Genomic DNA, 19,591 nt, shown 5'->3' with positions numbered 1-19,591 from the left:
TTTAAGCTCCATAGGCAACAATGCATAGGAGAGCAAGCAAGCAATTTCGCTCATATATGAGAGCAAGCAAGCAATAGTCTATCCACATATATGACAGCATGCTATAGTTGACTTTTGTCAGAAAACTTCCTAATAAACTTATAGAATTGGAGGTAGTTTAAAAGTTTTCACCACTATTGCCTTGTTGGCTTCAAATGAGGATATTACCTCTCGCTTCTCTCTACCACTCTCTGTTGAAGAGTTCCAAGAACTCCATGAGGCGATCCAGCTTGTGGAGACAACAAACATTGATGGTTCTGCGTTGGACCAGAGGGTCCTTGTGTTGGGAGCTAAATACACTCCGTCCAACTACTAATAAATTTCTGTTTGGGAAAGTTACTGTACATGAAGCTCTTAATGCAATTTGGCCTTCTAAAGCTCTGCCTAAACTCAAGGTTTTCCTCTGGCTACTAATGCATGATCGGATGAACACCCACGATATCATGCTTCGTAAGAATTGGAAAGTGGATTCAGGTCTGGAATGTGTTCTTTGCAATGCTACAAATGTTGAGACGAGGAATCATCTGTTTTTTAGTGTGATTTTGCTGTTGATTGCTGAAATACGGTCAATATTCAATGGTCCCCAAATTTACCTTTTTCGGACATGTTTCGCCTGGCTAAGGATACCATTCAAGGGCCCTGTTTTTTGGAAGTGGTGGCTTGTGTGTCTTGGAATATTTGGAAGATGCGGAACGATCTTATCTTCCAAGAAATTCCAGCTTCGTTTATTCGGTGGAGAAGGGGTTCTCAAAGCGATCTTCTGGTGCATCAGTTCAGAGTAAATTAAGGCAACTCAACCACTTATTGACTGGGTGTTGTTTGTTCTTGTTTAGTTTAAATGTGTTTCCTTGTTCTTTTTTTTACGCCTTGTTGTAAACTTTTAAACTTTTGGACGCTCACTGGGTGTTGTTTGTTCTTGTTTAGTTTAAATGTGTTTCGTTGTTCATTTATTTACACCTTGGTGTAAACTTTTAAACTTTTGGACGCTTTGTCCCTGTAGAGTCTGTGGGACATATATATAGAAAATTACACTGTAGGGGATTCCCTTATGGTAAAGGTGTCAAAAAAATAAACTTTCACCAAAAATCTTTCTAATAAACTTTCAGAAAACTCACACGTGACTTCAGACAGAGGAGCATCCCACAAGAAAAATGAAATACAAAATCCCACAAATACATACCTTGAATATGAAATCAAATAATTAGCAATTTAGGATCTTCTTGATGCTAGCTGTGATTTCTCCTCCTTACAGACTTCTTTTAGAAATCTGAAAAAGTGTGGCACAAGTGACTATATATCAACCACTATAGGGAGTAAGAGCATCTCCACTCGTCTCCCCACAGAGCCCCCCACGGCCACTTTTTTTCATCCGGACGGCGAAAAACGGCCCAGTCAGGCCCCGAGTTCCTCGTTTTGGTCCGGATTTGAGCCTATTTTCGTCCGGACTCCCCATGCCATCCTCGGTTTCCCGGGGGTCTCCCGGGGACTCCGGATGAAGCTAAACCAACCGCCCACGCCCACGTGTCTCCTCTTTCGTCCGGATTCCCCGAGCCATCCTCTTTTTCCCGAGAAACGCCGCTTGGGGAGCACACGACTGGGAAACTACTCCTCCCCACGCCAAATCTTCCTCCAATCCGGACGAAAATTTCGCCGGATTTGGACGTGGGGAGCGCCAACGAGTGGGGATGCTCTAAGAAAAAGTATAATGCAACTATATATGAACGGATAACCAATAAGATGATATATTTGCAATACAGATCAACTCAAGTCTTGTTTGTTATGCCTATTGCAATAAGATTGCCTATGCCTTATTGTGAACGTATAATTATTCATTTGTTCCTCAACCTGTAGCAACTTTTTACCTAAGAGAAGTAAGAGAGCGTTAGTAGAATCTAATGATCATATGAACATTTCACTCTGAATACTAATTCCGAACCCCCACATTTTTTTCTTCAGAAATAGGAACTTGTCTGGGGAACATTTGAGTGACAAAAGTAGAGAACAAGTGATATTTATATCATGGAAAAAACGCATGTGTGTTTCAACAGATCTAAAATGATCGATACCGTGTTCATCGTAGAATCATTGTAATTTGTATCACTGAAATATCATAGGTTTCATTATCTTCTTTCTTTTATACAATTTAATACATGTCAGTCAGGTTTCACGTCAGAATTAGTTCCCTAGCTCCTATCTCAAAAGATAAAATTTAAAACCAATGCAAAATAAATGGGTGAATGGTAACAAAATAGCACATGAAATCGCTTTCATAACCAGTCTTTTGAGCACTTAACATGACCAAAATGAAGCATGGGCTACGCTACATTTAAAACTCGCATTAAACAAAACATATGTGCTCTGATTCAACATGGTAGAAAAATTAAAGCGATTCGGTTCTGGTTCTAACCATTGACGATAGCACTTTGATGCACATCGTGTGGCTACAGTTGTGCAGCATGACCTTGTTGTTCAGCTCCATGCCGACCCTGCACTCCTTGTCTATCTCGGCATCGACCGGCCCCTTGTCCGCGCCATCTCTTCTCCTTTAACACTCCAAGCAGACCCTAGGGTCGCTGATCCAATCCAGTTTAGAAACTATAGCTTGCCTGGAGCAAATGTATTCAACATAATTGTACTCAACACATTACAGACAAATGCTTACATAATAAATCAAGTAATACAAGGCATCGAGAATTCGAGATGGAGCAAACTTTAAGAGATAGGTCAGGCACGCAGACGCCCTTGCTGCAACCGCCTCTGGCCTGCTGCTGATCCGACTGTCCGTGGTCAAAGTGAATGCCCATGAATCAAGAAATGCATTTCCGTATCAATTTTGACACATTGACAAAGATATTCTTCTCTACAAAGAGTGAGTAGAGTTGATGCCCTCCCATTTGCTAGTTACATATTAAAGTACTAAGGAATGGGATATAAAATTGAAGAAACTATCCTCACCATTAGCCATTGCAAAATGTCAGGTGTAGATTTCCCAAACCAATATATAAGAACCACATATCCGAGAATTTTCCAAAGAAATGAACCTGAAAATGAGACCAAACAAAACAAAACCATTAGATAGGAACATTTTAGTAATGCGGGGAAATAGCTAATAGTAGTATTAGTGCAACAAGCAAATCACTATATGCGAATCCATAGGAAAAAGTAAAACTTTCACGAGCCAGGCCAAAATCCCAACAATGTTATTAGCCACGCGATGCCTCTTCTAGGTTACTCAAAAAAATCTAGATATTTCATGAGTTGCATAGTATTAGTATGTCCATAAATAGATGTCAAATCTAAGACATCTACTTATGGACGGAGGGAGTAGTAAAATTACTATAATTGCAACAAATATTTATGCAAGGACAATAATTCAGAGCATGTACTATTCTATCACCCCATCTAAAACAACATATTTCCATTGAATTTAAGAAATTGATGCATGCTACACAACAATTTACTTTGCTACTTATTCTATTTAACTCTAATATTGTTTTAAAAACTAAAACAAAACACTTCGACAATATGCTCACATGGTTACCATATGTTGTAGCCATCACTACTTGTAAGATGCATCTATTCATTAACCTGTGTTAATTATGTAGCAGAAATTCAGATGTTATTTTCTGGTGGCCCAAATGTGTACTGATTCAGTGTCATCTCTACTATAAAATTGGGATTGGAGTTGCAATACAAGAGAAGCAAAAGAGAAAGTCGACTGCAGACATATCAACAGATACAATAATCAATGTACAACCAATACAAATCGTTGTTGACTAAGATCTCCTGAACTTACGAAAAGAACCAAGCGTTCAAGGTGAGGTAAATGTGTATGAGAAGTAATCTCATACTTTAGGGGAAGTACGTCGACTTGGTAACTCTCATCACCACATCGAAATACAGAGTGCTTAAAAATAATTCAGACTCTGACCTGAGGTCACTCGTAGGCAGTGCCATTCACTTGAAGTGAATTCGCGCCGGCCGGCCGGGGACTTAGGCAGTGTATTGTTTATGGTAGTAAATCAGAAGATATATATAGAGAGAGGGACGACAAGAGATTGACAGGCTACCAGGTAGGGCTTCTCGCAAGCAGTTCGAGTCAAAGCCAAATCGGGAGGTGTCGTGGACTGTGGCTACTGACCTGAAATCTGTTGCGCCTCCTGCTAATTCACGCATGCCGCCGCCCAATCGAGGCCGCCGCACCTACGAGCTCGCCCCCCGATTCAAACCTGCGGCCCCTCGTCCCCATGTCGCCACATCCCCAATCGAGACTATCCATGCGGCGGTGGAGATATGGATCCATGGCAGCTTACAGAGATGGAGAATTGAATTGCTCACAAAGGAAAACAGTCCGCGTGTGGCGCTGCACTCCACTCCGCCAGGGCTCCTGCCGGCCGATCCGCGCGGTCCTCGATTCAATTTGAGCCAGAACCAAACGTGGTCGGTCGAGGGGCTTGATTCCAGCAATGAAAATATGGTTCGTGTGTGGTTATCGGGCAGGGGGGCGGCGGAGGTGAAGGGGCACATGCAGGGGATGTGGTGGTGTTGGGATCCAGGGCCGATCATCAAGGGGAAGATAGGATCTGGGTTTCCTCGGCCAGAGTGACGACTGAACGAGGGAAAGGAGGAAGTGAGTTTCGCTGGGCTTTGGCCCAAGTGCACGCTCGCGCGGACGAAGCCGGAACGACGAAAGGGCAAACCTATTGGCAGAATAAGGAACACATTCGTGCTTTTTAAGTAGTGTAGATAGATTTTTTCATGGTTCCATTTTCTTTCCAGATTTGGCAGAAGCACGGTGTAACTATACAGTTATCACCATGGAAGAAAAGTGCGACCATAAGTCGTGTAGGATTGTATGTGACAGGGTGAGGAAACTTATGGTTTGCCAAAATTGCTTCCATGCATGTAGATTGTAGATGCTTTCGCTATGCTTGCGAGTGCGGAACATGCTCTAATAATTGATTTATCCATTTTTCTCTAGGAGGGATCGAGGGACATGGATGTACTCCGTACATTTAATTTACCAAAAAAGATCACACGCGGGCATGTGTGTGTGTTTTACAAGAATCTGTGCCGTTGTGCGAACAACATTAACAAAATGTCTACGTACGGTCTACAGACCTTGTCGGTATGCCGAGCCCCACTCTAGACACGTACATATATTCTCGAGAAAATCCACATCACATACAAATAAGAAATAATCTTCAAAACTTGGTCCAAGGTTGGGGGTGCCCCTGGCTTGTACTGCTGACAACATGAAACTGAACTATCAGATTCAAATATTAAATGGGAAAGTTTCGAACATTGTTAGGAACAACAAAAAGCAATTGCAAAGTGTTACAGATGTAAACATGAAGTTGAATGATAAGCTTTAGGAGTTATAGAAGAATATTCAAAATGCCAAGGATTGAGCCAAGAAGTCATAGAAGAAAATTAAAAATGTTTTAGCGGGGAAACGGAACTTACAGGGGCGGAGCAAGAATTTTAGATTGGATGTATAGAGATAGAGGATTAGAGTTTTACTAATTAATTATAAGGCTAACTCGGGATGTTCAGCTATGTTAAAGTGCCTCTTATTCTGTGTAGAGGCGTGTAGGTGGAAAATGCCGGGTAACCCAGTGGGCTTCTGGGCCTGCTGATACTACCGGCAGCTACTAGAAGCACGCACGGCTCAGCAATCTTTGCCAACAGCGGATGTTCTTGATCATCGCAATATGGCCACACACAGTAATTGTTCTTTGTGCGGCAATGTTGATTCTTGGAGGCATTCACTTATGGATTGCAGTATGGCTCGGTGTGTTTGGGCGTTGACAGACGAAACTCTTGTCGAACATCTGACAATGAATGAAGAGCCCAATGCTAGACTATGGCTGTTTGAAATGATCGATACCCTACCACATGATCAGTTCATCAGGGTAGCCATCACTTTGTGGTCGATTTGGACAGCAAGAAGGAAGGCAATCCACGAAGAAATTTACCAATCGCCTTTGTCCACTTTTGGCTTCATTAACTCTTACATTTCAGAGTTGAACGCAATTGCAAAACCCTCAAAAAACACTAGTGTGGGTCAACAATCAAGGAGAAAGGAGAGGGCGGAGTGGATCCCACCACCGACAGGCATGGCGAAAATAAACTGTGATGCGGCAGTGTCAAGATCTGGAGACAGGGCAGTGGCGGCGGCGATATGCCGGGATAGCAGTGGCCTATACCTGGGAGCATCTGTTGTTGTTTTCGCAGGATTGAACGACCCGCCGAGCCTGGAAGCAATGGCATGTCGAGAGGCATTGGCGTTATCAGAAGACCTGACATTGCAGCGTGTGCATGTGGCATCAGATTGCAAAACAGTCGTCGTTGATATCAATGAAGGTACCAGGGGAAGTTATAGTATGATTGTAGAGGAGATCAAGGCCCGTTCAACAAATCTCCAGAGCTGCACCTTCGTCCACGAAGGTAGAGCTTCGAATTTCGAAGCCCACAACCTAGCTAAGTATTCGTTATCGCATGCAGTTGGTCGCCATATTTGGCTTGGTGTACCAGTTTCAGAAATTTTCCCTGTAAACTTTGTTATGAATCAATAAAGCTTAGCTGGTTTGTCTCAAAAAAAAAAAAAAAGCACGCACGGCTTCCACTTCTTCCTTTTTGTTGGAGGAAAAGATGCTCGCCTAGTGCTAAACCTGGTGACCTCTCTCTCTATATATATATATCTCTACTCAACAAAAGTCGATCAGACGCCCACTGATCGATCAGGCAGGTTATATTATTTTCGTTACTTGCTGCAGATGCATGCATGGAGAGTATATTTCGTGGGCAGGATCAACATGGACAAAATCTAGTGCATGTCAAACTATCAATAGCAATGTCATCAGTGATAGGCAGGTAGATGTGCTTGTCCTCGCAGACCATAACACGGCTCCTGATCACACGATTGAGATGACAGAAAAAGAAAACATAAATCCACTGATCTGCAACCACCCATAAACACCCACAAAATTAAACAGGACAAGCATGGGGTTACCAATCAGTCAACGAACAGCCAGCATTCTTAGAGCTGTCGCCGAAACAAACAACCGACCGTGCTGAAACAGCCGAGCCAATGTCTAAACAATACATACAACGGAGGCTGCCAACCTAATCACAACATGAAACTAGTTCTCAGAGTGTTTACAGATCCAAAAAAAAAAACAGCTAGTCTCTAATGCCATGCACAGCCCCGTGTGCTCAGGAGAAGAGCCTCCGGGACCATGTTGGGACGGCCGCCGGTTGTTGCACGGCAGCTGATACGAGGCTAGCAGCCTTCTCTTTTGCTTCCAGTATCCGAGCTCCCTTCGGATCGGCCAACAGAGATTTCTGGAACGATTGCGGGAATCCTGTTGCGATGATGGTCACGTGGATCTCGCCGGTATAACGGTCGTCGACAACGGCACCAAAGATTATGTTCGCCGAAGGATCAGCCAAGCTTGTCACGATCTGCGGGAAGTAAAGAAATGGTTACTGCCGAAACTGTTGAAGTATTAGTTCTACCAACTGTCTCAATGTTCAGTTTCAGAAAACAAGAAGTCTCAATGTTCACATGACCTTCCTGAATACTTCAAAGGCCATTCAAATGATTCGAGCATTAAGATAACAAGAAGGAAGCCTACGCACCTGAGAGACTTTGTTCACTTCTTGCAAAGTGATGTCCTTCCCACCAGTGATGTTGTACACGACACCGGTAGCTGCCTCGATGGATGACCCAATCAAAGGGGCGAGAGTTGCCTGCTCAGCAGCTTCTTGTGCACGGTTTTTGCTGGAAGAAACACCAACACCGAGCATGGCAGTTCCAGAATTTTTCATGACAGCTTTCACATCAGCAAAATCAACATTCACAAGCCCAGGTATCTGCAAAGTTCTTATATGAGTATTATATCATTGCAACTAGTTACTGCAACACAAGGAGGGGGAAAACCCACCGTGATAATGTCTGATATTCCTTGGACACCCTGACGAAGGACATCATCTGCAAGGAGAAACGCGTCTTGCAGGGGCATATTTTCATCAGCGACATCTAATAACCGATCATTTGGGATCACAATTAGTGTGTCGACACTCCTTTCCAGCTTCTCCAATGCTTCAAGTGCCTGAAATGATGACGAGAAATTAAATTAACTAGAGAAAACAGAAAGAACTTAAGCAGGAGTGGTCAAAAAATAAATAAAAAAGGCTGCACATAGAACTTTAGTGTCCAAAACTCAAATGAATTCACATCAGGCAAATCATCACCGGTAAACATATCAAATACGTTTTGGGATATTTCCATAAAGAAAATAGCGACAAACAGTATACAGCAACATCAGGGGAAGTGAATAAATCATAACTTTGTTTAAGTTAAGACCAATCACATGAGTATTATATCATCGCAACTAGTATAAGAACTGAAAACGATACGACCAAGGATAATCTCTTGTAGCTACAGTGCCTGTCCTAACAGTCTAGATTATAAATACACCCTCAGGTAAATGGCTGGGAAATAGTTAACAGGCATCAGAAGTAGAGTGCACAACAGACAGCACTAGTTTAGGAACTGAAAATGAAAAGACTCAAGGTAATGCTAGCTCTTGTAGGAGCTACAGTGGCTATCCTAACAGTCCATAGATGAATGATGAATCACCAACTTAAACTATAAATACACCCTCAGCTAAACCAAGATGACCAAATATTGTTGAATGTAGCTCCTTATATTTAGGTACAAATACATGCCTGCAGAGAGCGCTTGCGTCCTTCGAAGCTGAATGGGTAGGTGACAACACCAACCGTAAGATAACCCGCTTCCTTTGCTATCTGGGCAACAACTGGAGCAGCACCCGATCCAGTACCACCTCCCATCCCAGCTGTTATGAAGACAAGGTCCGAGTCTATCAGGGCATTGGCGATCACTTCCCTTGATTCCTCGGCAGCTTGTTCTCCCAAATTAGGATTCCCACCAGTACCTGTTTGCACAAGCATAGTTAGGCAGTCTAGTTAGTGTAGGTGCTATTTACAATGGAATTTACAGTCTGCACCCTGTAAACTGTTTGATTTTTCGTTGTGTTTATCAGTCTGCAGGTGGTGTCATTGCGTGGAAACCGTTGGTATAGACACCATTCAGTCAGAAGAAAACAGGGAGGGAGTATTACCCAGCCCACGAGTCAACTGTTCACCAATTTGCAGAGGATGTTGCGCTTGCGAGTTCACAAGAGCCTGGGAATCTGTATTGATAGCATAGAACTCGATACCCTGAAATAATAATTCAGTTAAAATTTCGAATCAGACTACGAAATGGATCTACACGCCGAGCAGGACAGAGAAAGGAACCCCGGTTCAGGGAGGGCAGGTCGAAGCAAGGCGGGGGGGCACCGCGCGCGCAGTACCTGCAGGCCGCTGCCGATCATGCGGTTGACGGCGTTGTTGCCGCCGCCCCCGACGCCCACGACCTTTATCCTGGCCGTCTCCACGGGCGCGAACGAGAAGGAGCTGCTGCACCGCACGGCCGCGTGGCGCCGCCGCGGCTGGCCCCAGCACCCGCCGCGCTGGGGCCCGCGGGGAGGGAGGCCCGGGATGTGGAGGAGCGTGGCGGCCGACGAGGTGGAGGGCGCCATTTGGCCTTGCGGGTGCGGGTGCGGGGGGAATGGGGATGGGAGGAAAGCAGAGGGGATCTGGTGTGTAGTGTGCTGCTTCGCTCTAGGGTTTTGGAGGGTTTTGCTGAGCCGGTTTGCCAATTCGACCCAATATCCCAATGTCGATCTGCCTCCTGATTGGGCTGCTATTTTCCTTTCCTCTACTCCCTTCTGTGCATTAATGTAAATAGACTAGATACAAGCTAAAGTAAATGAACCAAAGTAGACTAGATACAAACTAATGTGGATGGATCAAACAAAATGCTCCAACATCTTACATTTTCAAACGGAGGGATTAATACAGTGTAAAAAGAAGTTCGAAAGAGCATGAAAATGTGGAATAATAAGTAAAGCGAATTTCTAGGTATGGGTAAACTTACTCCTTACTAAGGTATATAGTTGTCCGACCACTAAATCATAGAAATTTTGGGAGGGAAACGACTTTCACTGTTTGTTTGAAACTTATGATTTTTGCCTAGACTACATACCTTCAAATTTAGGTATGCAAAATGGCACGAGCATACATACTTGCGGCCGCTACCCGCATAAAATTTGTGAAATTTTTGTAGCACTAGAAATACAAATTTGAAGGCCATCAAGTTATAGGGTTCATGAGTACCCACCAGATTCGTGCCGACGTTGACATATTTGTGTCATCTTCGCCCTCCCTCCGCCACTCCAATGCCGTCCTCCTCCCCGAGTACAACTCTATGGAGTCTGAGATCAATTGACCATGCCTCGCACCCTCTAGTTGTCTCACGATGTCCTCGCTCTTGCGGCATCCTAGTCGCATTTGTTATTTCTTTAATACTTAACGCCACAGGATTCCACTTAGTTTGTGAAACGAAGTCACCTCTCTATTAAAGTAGAAAAGAAATAGAATGACACCATGCCAGAATTAAAAATATACACGAAAATTTTACAAAACGGATTGCATTCCGTCGAAGAGGAAAGATGTGTCAAGTGCATAGATCAACCGACCCGGAGGAATGGAACCTGGGTACGCGCGCATCCATTTACGGAAAAGTTCAAAAAAATGCTATTTAAAAGTTTCCAAAAAATGTGAAGTAAAATTTTGCATGTACATATTATGTTGATACTTACTCGTGTGAGTTTTCACGAAAAAATACCATTGTGTGTGGCCTGTATAAAAATGACAAAATGTCCAAATGAGAATAGTGAACAGGAATTTGTACTATTCACAGGAATAGGAATTTGCATTTTGTCATTTTTGTGTAGGTCACACACAATGGTATTTTTCCGTGAAAACACACATGAGTAAGTATCAACATAATATCTACATGCAAAAATTTACTTCACATTTTTTGGAAACTTTTAAATAGCATTTTTTGAACTTTTCGTAAATGGGTGCGCGCGCACCCAGGTTCCATTCACCATTTTCGATAGATCAACAGTTTAAATTGTCTCCATCAGAACCGGAAGCTGCTACTCCATCAGAATAATAACATGAGTTAAAAAAAAAAACTCAGGGTTCCTTGTTCAGGTTCAGCTTGCACTTCACAGTGATTATGTGACAGCAAAACTAAGATGAATTGCTCCCTAGGGCGATGAGAACCACACGGTAGAGGTGTGGAGCTGGTGTCTACGTGCCATCTGAAATTGTATGCGATCTGATAGCGTGTTCCTCATCATCGATGTTTATTTTTATTTTTGAAGGATCTGAAATACATGTCGTATGTTCACGTGTTCGTCGTCTTCTTGGCTTGAATTTTATTTTTTATTTTTTGGTGAGCAGTAATCTGCCTAACGTTAGCAACAACACCATTTCTTCATGAGCCTTTCATTCACCGCACCCTCAAAGGACCATACTACAGAATCAATCGATCAATTATTCCCGTAAAACGAATGTTCTACTTTGCCAATGAGAGAAAGCATTCGCCAAATGTTCTACTTCACCAATGAGATAAAGCATTCGCCAGCGACGGGTTGTTCTTTCGGCGTCGGTCAACCGGCAAGATATGGAGCAGTATCCGACGACCGCTAACTGGATTAATTGGCCTCCGACTGAATCTGATGGCCTCATACGGCCAAGGCTAGAGAGCCCAGTAGCACACACGGGAGAGCCGCGAGCAGAGGCGGCAACTCGGACGTGATCGAGACTTCAGCAGGCTAATAAGTTCAGTCTTTTCTGATCTCAAAAAAAAAAGTTCAGTCTTTTCTAGTAGTACGTTACATATACTCCTCGCCGCTTGCATGGAGGCTTTTTCTCTGGGTTGTATCCGGTTCCCGATTGGAGTCATGCTAAGACTAGCCATCACGATTATCGCAAAAAAAAAAAAAGACTAGCCATCACGAAGATACTTGTTCAGGAGCTACGGGAGCCATTCTCCCTGACTTTTAAGGAAACTTCGTAGCAGCTTCTACTAAATATCTCCCTCGCGTGTCTACAGTTGTGTTGGCAGAAGCTTTGGCAATGAGAGAAGGACTATACCTTGCAAAACAGAATGGGATGCAATAATATTATAGCTGAATCCGATTATATGGAAACAGTCGAGGCTTGCTCAGGGGAGCACATGTTGCTGTGGTGTATTGTTGGGTGATGGAAGGGGCGCTCGAGCGAATAAGCATGGGCGGAGCTTCAGCCCGGCATGCCCGGGCAGCTGCCCGGGCTCGGCTTCGTCCGGCAAGGGCGCAAACACCGTGTCATTAGGCGTTCATTAGCGAGAGGATAAGGCGATGGATGCTGTTTGCCCGGGCAACGAGTCCACCGATATGGGTCTTTTCCAATTTTCTTGTCCAGCCCAATGAAATAGCTAGCATGAGATAAGCCCACATGAAGCTAGCCCAAGTGGCAAACAGGCCTAGGCAACGTCCGAACAGAATTCTCAAAAAAACAAAAGTCACGAGGGCAGTTCGATCGTTTCGTGATTCAGTGGTTCGTCTCCTGACTCCTCCAGGCGTACGGGGGCTGCAGCAAACATGCGCCGACGCCGACGCCGACGCGTGCACAGTCGACGGCCGACGGCCGACGGCGGCATGGCTCTTAAGATTCCGCTTCAACCTGCAGCTTGCAGAACGGGACGGTGACCGGCGGCGCCCGCTGGCTTCCTTGCCTAGAAGCTGTCGCAGCGGCAGTTGTGATCTAGGGTTGACTTCAATCTACGAACTGAGGAAAAAAAGGTTTGTTCATCTTTACATTACTACTTACCCACCTGAACTCTTAGAAAGGATGACCACTTTTAAGTAGTTTGTGTTGTTGAATCATTTTATATATTTATTGAATCTTCAATTTTAGAAATTGAGGAGGTATTTGGTTTAAGGGTCAGGCCAGAGGATTGAGCAAGCCTAGATCCTGGAATGAGTGCAAAGCCCCAACACAGAGAATGAACAGTCACTACTAGGAAAAGCCTTATTGCCGGCGCACCAAAAACGGCTATTGCCGGCGCACCACGAGCCCGCCGGTGGGAACGCGCCGGTGGTAATGAGTTACCGCCGGCGCACCGGCCGAGTGCGCCAGCAGTAAGATGAATTATCCCCGGCGAACCAGGCCTAGTGCGCCGGCGGTATGTTTTTTCGAAATTCAAAAAAAAAGCCAGATCTAGATCTAGATCTGGATCTAGCTCGGGTTCATCTAGCTCGGGACCTTAAAAACAGTGGCCGTGCGTTGCCGTGTCGTCGTTGCCGCACCGGTGTAGGAGGGAGAGAATGAGGCCGGAGGTGGTAGTTTAGGAGGAGGAGGAGGAGGAGGAGGCCGGAGGTGGTGGTGGTTTAGGAAGAGGAGGAGGAGGAGGAGGAGGAGGAGGAGAAGATGGCCGGAGGTGAAGGTGGTGGAAGAGGAGAAGGAGAAGACGGAGATGGAGGTAGAGTCCCGAGGTGGAGGAGGTTACCGGAGGAGGAGGAGTTCACCGGAGTAGGTGGAGGTCATCGGAGTAGGAGGAGGTCACCGGAGTAGGAGGAGGTCACCGGAGTAGTAGTCGTCTTCGGAGGCCGTCGGCGTGAGTATTGCAAGGAGAAGAGTAGGAGGGAAAGAGAAGAAGGGGAAGAAGTGAGGAAGGAGAAGAGGGATGAGGGCCGGCTTGACTATATAGTGTGGAGTTCTTGCCGGCGCACCAAGTAGGGTGGTGCGCGGGGGTATTTTTTTCTTTTTTCTCCCAAATCTTAAATCTGAAAAAAGTCCTGTTTCTGTTTTGAATTTGACGAATCCATTTTTTCTCCAAACGGCCGTAGGCAGTTGAATTCGAATAGGAAATTTCGAGTAGATCGATTTTGATATAAAAAAGTTTTTCATCGGAGGTCGTATGCAACCAGAAATCCCGTTTTACCGAAAGATGACGCCATTTTGCATAATATAACGAAATTCATTTTTTCCAATTTTGATGAAAGCTAGATTACATAATACATGGGCAGTTCAAAGGATTTTATTTTTTGAATTGCGCACCATTATACTCCAGCGCCGGCAATAAGAAACTTACCACCGGCGCAACAACATGGTGGTGCGCCGGCAGTAAGGGGCTCGATTTTTCCGGCCTGGTCTGGTCCTCTTTGAAATTTATCGCCGGCGCATCTTTTTTGCTTGTGCGCCGGCAGTAAGCCTCCATCACCGGCGCGGCTCTTATTTGGTGCGCCGGCAACATGTTCCACCGGTGCACGTCCAAGGTGGTGCGCTGGCACCACTTGCCTCCACCTATAGGCCTTTTCCTAGTAGTGAGTATGTGCCAACCATTCAAGAATTTTAAAGAGATTTCGCCGAGACGTTATTAGTATGTGAAGGGTATGTGCCACCATTCTAATCTGAGTAAGTCTTTGAACACTCAAAAAAAGTAAGTCATTGAACCTCTATGAATTGCTAGTTCGTTTTACTTCTTTTTATGTTGCATATGCCATTTAGGTTTTTTGTTAAGCATCGGCATAAAAACAATTTTATTTGTGACTCATATTGTTAGTGAGCTACTACCAAATTTTGACAAAATTCAGACATCCTTTGATGGATGGAGCGGGTATTTGATTTCAATTCCATGTTTATAAACTATTTATGAATGTTTAGTAATAAATTTAGTATTTATACTTAGATTATGTATATGAATATATCTAAATATCCGGTTGCTATTCTCGCTTTTTGGCTTAGTTTACGGTTCGCCCAGGCTCCAATTTGTTCCTGGCTCCGCCACTGCGAATAAGTATACCTCAACTCTACTCTCACTAGTGGAAAACGGGGTTTTAACACCGGTTGGTAAAGCCCATATTTACCGGCTAACCAACCGGTGCTAAAGGGGCATCACGTGGCCCACACCGGCGATGGCCTTAGCGCCAGCGTCTCAGAGTTGATGGTAACATGTGCTTGTCGATCCTTCAGATTGACAGCGTGGTCTTTTCGATGTTTCTTTAGATCTGGCGAGATCTGTTTCTCGACGTGTCGCTGCCGCTCGTTGTTATCCACGGCGACGCTGGGGGCCGGGGCGAGGTGGATGCTCTGGAGCAAGGATGTTTGTCCGAAGGTGGTGGATATGTCGTTATTCTTCGACTTCGTCGATGGGATGCGGTGGATCTTGGTCCAAGATAGCATGGGGACGATCCCGGTTGACATGCCACAGCAACATGTGGCTCGCTGCATGCAACGGGCCAGTTCATCGACTCACAAAAAGCCTCGTTAGTGATGGTGCTATCTTGGGTCTGGCAATGGTGGAGGCTCGGCATTTCTTCTAACGCGCGTCTAGGCGGTGTTGGAGTTTGGCGGCGGCTGCTGGCTTCGACGAGTGCAGGAAATCCTAGGAATAATTTTGTATTTTTCTATCTTTTAGGATTTTTCTGCAAAGTTTTCATGACATTGGTTTACTCCTAGTCTGTCTAGTAGTTTCCACCTTTGTTTACTCATGTAACTTGTTTTTCTATTAAAGTGAAATACGTGGTGGCTCTTAAAAAAAAGAATTCAACGAAGAAACAATGTGGGCACCGGCTAAGACAGATCGTGCTCTGGCACATACTATCACAAACCGGTTCAGAAACAATGTGCTGAACCGGTGCTAATAGAATTCGGGCAAAATATCACAAAGCTATCACAAACCACGGGGAGATAAGGAACCAATCGTGAAGAGGCCGACGTGTCGCCCAACGATTCAAGGAAAGTGAGGGAAATTAGCCCATCTACAATGGTAATTTCGGCATAAACTGATTAGGGTATTATGGTTTGGTCGTGCCTAGCTATATACGAGTCTATTTACTTGGTTGTTTCTACAAACACAGGATGCTTTTGCCAAGATTCAACGTTCTGGGTGCATCCAGCAAGATCATGAACTAGGTAAGAGCTTCCGTTGCTGCCTAGCTAAGCAAGCAAGCAGCAAAGTAAATAAATGGTAAGTGGTAGCAGTTGTTTTGAAAGGGACAATGGTAGTTACAAGTGCTTGGTTCAATTTATTGAACAGCAGTGATAAGAGTCTTAGAATGCTCGAAAGCAAAAGAAACTGTTTACTGGAAAGCCAGCTACAAATCAATGTAACAACGCACCGGCCAAACCATTTCATCGGCCTGGTACCTAACCTAAGATAAAGACTGGAGCAGACCGGCAGACCCCAAATTAACATCCAGCAAACAACGTCCTGGGAAACAAGTGAAAGCTAATAGATGCACATTTCAGATCTTGGAGTAGAAGGTGTAGTCCATCACTCCAGCCAAGAAATCTACTTGTGCAGGTCTCAAATTTGATATTTGAGGCGCTCCCTGGTTCACATTATTAAGACATAAGGAGTAAGAGTAACGAAGTCAACGTCCGATTTGCTATGAGAAGTACTACAATCAAGAGACTATGTACCTTAAGACTTATCTGAAGCCATCCTCCCTCCTGTGATAAAACAAAGGCCTCCAGCTTCAAGACATTTGGTATCACGATGCTGAGCACATATTCTGCCTGAATATATCACAAGTTCAAATGACAAGATTTATGAAATGTTCCAAGTTACAACTCAAGTTCACAAATATAGGCTAGTTGCTATTTTCTACAACAAAAAAATACAGTATAAAAACAATGCTGAATGAGAAACATAAGACTTGTGACTCACCTCTTCAATTTTCAGATTCACCAACGGAGACCTAGCGTTAGCAAAGACCAAAGCAAGGGGAAGCCTACCCAAGCTAACACGGTCATAGCCAGTCTCAACTTTGCATTTGCTGCATGCTCTCCATATCTCGGTAGTCAGTTGCGTTAAGTACAAGTGAAGGGTTCTACCACCAACCTCAAACAAATATTGTGAGCTGCTTGAGCTGAAGTGCTCCTTGCAATGGTAACATCCCCACTGCAATTAAATAAATATTGAAATGAGCAATCTGATAACTGAATTTCTCACAACCAGAACATTAAAATGGAAATACACAAAGTTTTTCTTACTTTGACGTGGGTATCGAAGCGAAACAATCTATAGAAATTGCTTTCACAGTCTGACTCTCCATGTTCTTTGGCCCAAGTCTCAAATCCCGTCAACAAGTACCACACAAGTTCACTCTCTATGTTCACGTCTACAGACCCTGAAGATAGACAATCAGACAACCATGCATCCTATACTACAAAGAACAAAGAGACTGAAACTTACATCTGTCACATATCTCAACAAACAGCTCAATCATCTGATCACCATTCTTTGCCACATAAGTAGCTAGGTGCATTGCCTTCAGCATGCATTTGAAGCAAGCAAAACCTGAAATGCACAGACATTTAGCATTAGTAACAGGGGCAGAAACGCCTCATGTAAACAGAACCTCAGCACCAAAGTATTACCTTTGGAGGGATGTTGGGTATCCCCATGTGGCATATTGTCAATGAAATTCCCGAAGCCAGATGCTGAGTGGAACATGGAATGTAAGACAAGGGCCAAAGTCTTGCCCTGAAAATGTTCTATTAGTGGAATGCAACTATGAAGTGCAGGAAAAAGAAGATGATAGTTAAACTAATAAATACTCACCATTCCTGTTTTTTCGGGTACATGAAGAGCCCACCAAAACGGATCAACAGGTGCTTCTTGCTCCATACCTGCGAAAAGAAGAGAACTGCGCTCAAAATCAATAAATTTAACCAAGGTGGTGAAACGAGCAAAACAAATCTTTGCCTTGGCAATGAAACTAAATAAGGTTTAGTTGCAGTACTGAGAAAACCAAAAAGGGCATCCTGGATGAGATTACATGCATATGATAGATGGCTACAACAAATTCACCACCAAACAAGAATTTTACAAAAGAAAAAAAGTATGACTTCTTCATGCGCTAGAAGTATTATCAGATAATGTCTACAGATCACTAGATAGGATTTCAAACATCACTCAATAACTCGTAAGAGGCAGGAGCAACATAAATAAGTTAAAGCATCATCAAAATTTTATTGTTGAATTATGCATGGTACTACTCGATTACCATTAATGCAATCAATTGTGAAAGGTAGTGTTATACAGCTTAGTGATACTTCCAGGGAGTGTCTAGATGGTGCACATTTACTATTCAGGTCCAAGGGTGCCCCTCTTCTAAACACACAACCCTACATATATCAACGCACCTCACCTGCCACTGCTAAGACCCAATGATTGGAAGCTTCCCCACACCCAAAAACTACTTCCAGTGACTTCCACCCATGATTTGAGCACAAGACGATAAGAAAATTGTTCAATAACAAGAGTACAATTCCAAAGTAACTCCATAAAAATACCCAATTAGTTACTGCCTAATCCTATATGGAACAGAACGGAAATATTGACACATCGGGAGAATTGTGAAGCCATCCCAGTGCTTTCTCTATGATCACACGCTCATCAGAAAATTACTTGGTGGGCACAGCCAGCCAAGAAACATAAGGCCCTACTTGCATTACAACACTGTGATCAATTGCGCCCAAGTATGATCCATAAGAAATATGAAATTAATACACAATGAAAATTCAAGCCAATGTTCCCATCTATTTTTAGAAAAAAACTTACAGCAATAATAAAGGAAATCCCCTTGCAAAACCGAAATAATTGTAAATGGCATGCACAGTTGAACAAGCAGTTCGATCACGATATATGAACCAAACACCATCTGGTCACCAAGGGAAAAAAAAAAAGAACTAAGTACACAAATAGAATTATATCGTCCAATCACATGACAGTCTCAATCGTCTAGGAGCGCGCCCAATCACACGACCACATCTCAATCGTCTCGGAGCAGAGTCTGCCATATCACAGAACCGTATATTTTAGCAGAACCCCCAAATCCCCCAACCGAAACAATCAGGAGCCATGGAACCGATCGAGCGCAAGCACCGGGTTCAGAGATCGACCGTAGAAACATATCGAAAGCAAACGACCTACAAGCCGAGCAACCATAAACCCCTAGTACATTACACGGAACCCCAAAAGACGTACCGAATCGAACCGAAAACGCGCCGTGAAACCGAGAAGACCACACGGCCCACGGAGTTCGCTCTCAGAGATCGACCACGCGGACATCTCCGCCTTGAATCGGAGCGACAGGAAACCCTCAAACTCAAACACGCGCCTTACGCAGAACCCAATCTCACATGTACGGGCGACGAACATCCCCAAAAGGCCAAAACCCCACACCAGATCGAATCAAACGCCGGGGAACCCAGCGGTAGGAGGGCGAGCAGATTCGAGCTCACCTTCCAGCGCTCGCCGGAGGATAGGGAGCCCTCTCCGTCTGCCCGTCGCCTCGCTCTGGTTGCCCCCTTCTCCTCCTCCTCGCCTTCCAGATATGGATGGAAAAAAAGTGAAAAACGAATGCGAGGCGGAGGAGCCGAGATTGAGGGGGTTTCCGCCTTCAAGTTGCAAATGCGAGCAAGTCGGTCGGGGACTGTAGCCTTCGGCACTCCTCCGCATCGCGAGCACGCGGATCTTGTCCGTTAGTTTTGAGATAGACGGTTCAGATCCTTCCTGGGCACCCACCGCTTGTTCTCGGGGAATTACTATGCGCACCGGAGAAGCTAC

At 44.3% G+C, this 19,591-nt stretch overlaps 2 protein-coding genes and 1 long non-coding RNA gene across 3 annotated transcripts; all 3 read right to left on the bottom strand.

Annotated features, from left to right (window-relative positions):
- Positions 1 to 1,108: 1,108 nt before the first annotated feature.
- LOC124675814 lies at positions 1,109 to 2,552 on the bottom strand. The gene is made up of 2 exons (XR_006993430.1): positions 2,447 to 2,552; positions 1,109 to 1,306 (listed from the first exon to the last, which is right to left on the bottom strand). It is a non-coding gene; the product is annotated as an uncharacterized LOC124675814 (long non-coding RNA).
- A 4,477-nt stretch (positions 2,553 to 7,029) lies between these two features.
- LOC124675813 (cell division protein FtsZ homolog 1, chloroplastic-like) lies at positions 7,030 to 9,653 on the bottom strand. The gene is made up of 6 exons (XM_047211886.1): positions 9,426 to 9,653; positions 9,192 to 9,291; positions 8,776 to 9,005; positions 7,989 to 8,156; positions 7,684 to 7,917; positions 7,030 to 7,506 (listed from the first exon to the last, which is right to left on the bottom strand). Exons 1-6 carry the CDS (start codon positions 9,651 to 9,653, stop codon positions 7,258 to 7,260), a joined length of 1,209 nt encoding a protein of 402 aa, XP_047067842.1. The 3' UTR covers positions 7,030 to 7,257.
- A 6,277-nt stretch (positions 9,654 to 15,930) lies between these two features.
- Positions 15,931 to 19,383, bottom strand: LOC124678294. Its single transcript, XM_047214206.1, has 8 exons — positions 19,267 to 19,383; positions 17,582 to 17,649; positions 17,398 to 17,503; positions 17,213 to 17,317; positions 17,011 to 17,147; positions 16,685 to 16,918; positions 16,438 to 16,533; positions 15,931 to 16,346 (listed from the first exon to the last, which is right to left on the bottom strand). The coding sequence occupies exons 2-8, from the start codon at positions 17,645 to 17,647 to the stop codon at positions 16,260 to 16,262; spliced, it is 831 nt and encodes a 276-aa protein (XP_047070162.1). The 5' UTR covers positions 17,648 to 17,649; positions 19,267 to 19,383; the 3' UTR covers positions 15,931 to 16,259.
- Positions 19,384 to 19,591: the final 208 nt, after the last annotated feature.

The sequence above is a fragment of the Lolium rigidum genome, chromosome 7 (genome assembly GCF_022539505.1).
Source record: "Lolium rigidum isolate FL_2022 chromosome 7, APGP_CSIRO_Lrig_0.1, whole genome shotgun sequence".
NCBI lineage: Eukaryota > Viridiplantae > Streptophyta > Magnoliopsida > Poales > Poaceae > Lolium > Lolium rigidum.
This window is presented reverse-complemented; position numbering and strand designations above follow the sequence as displayed.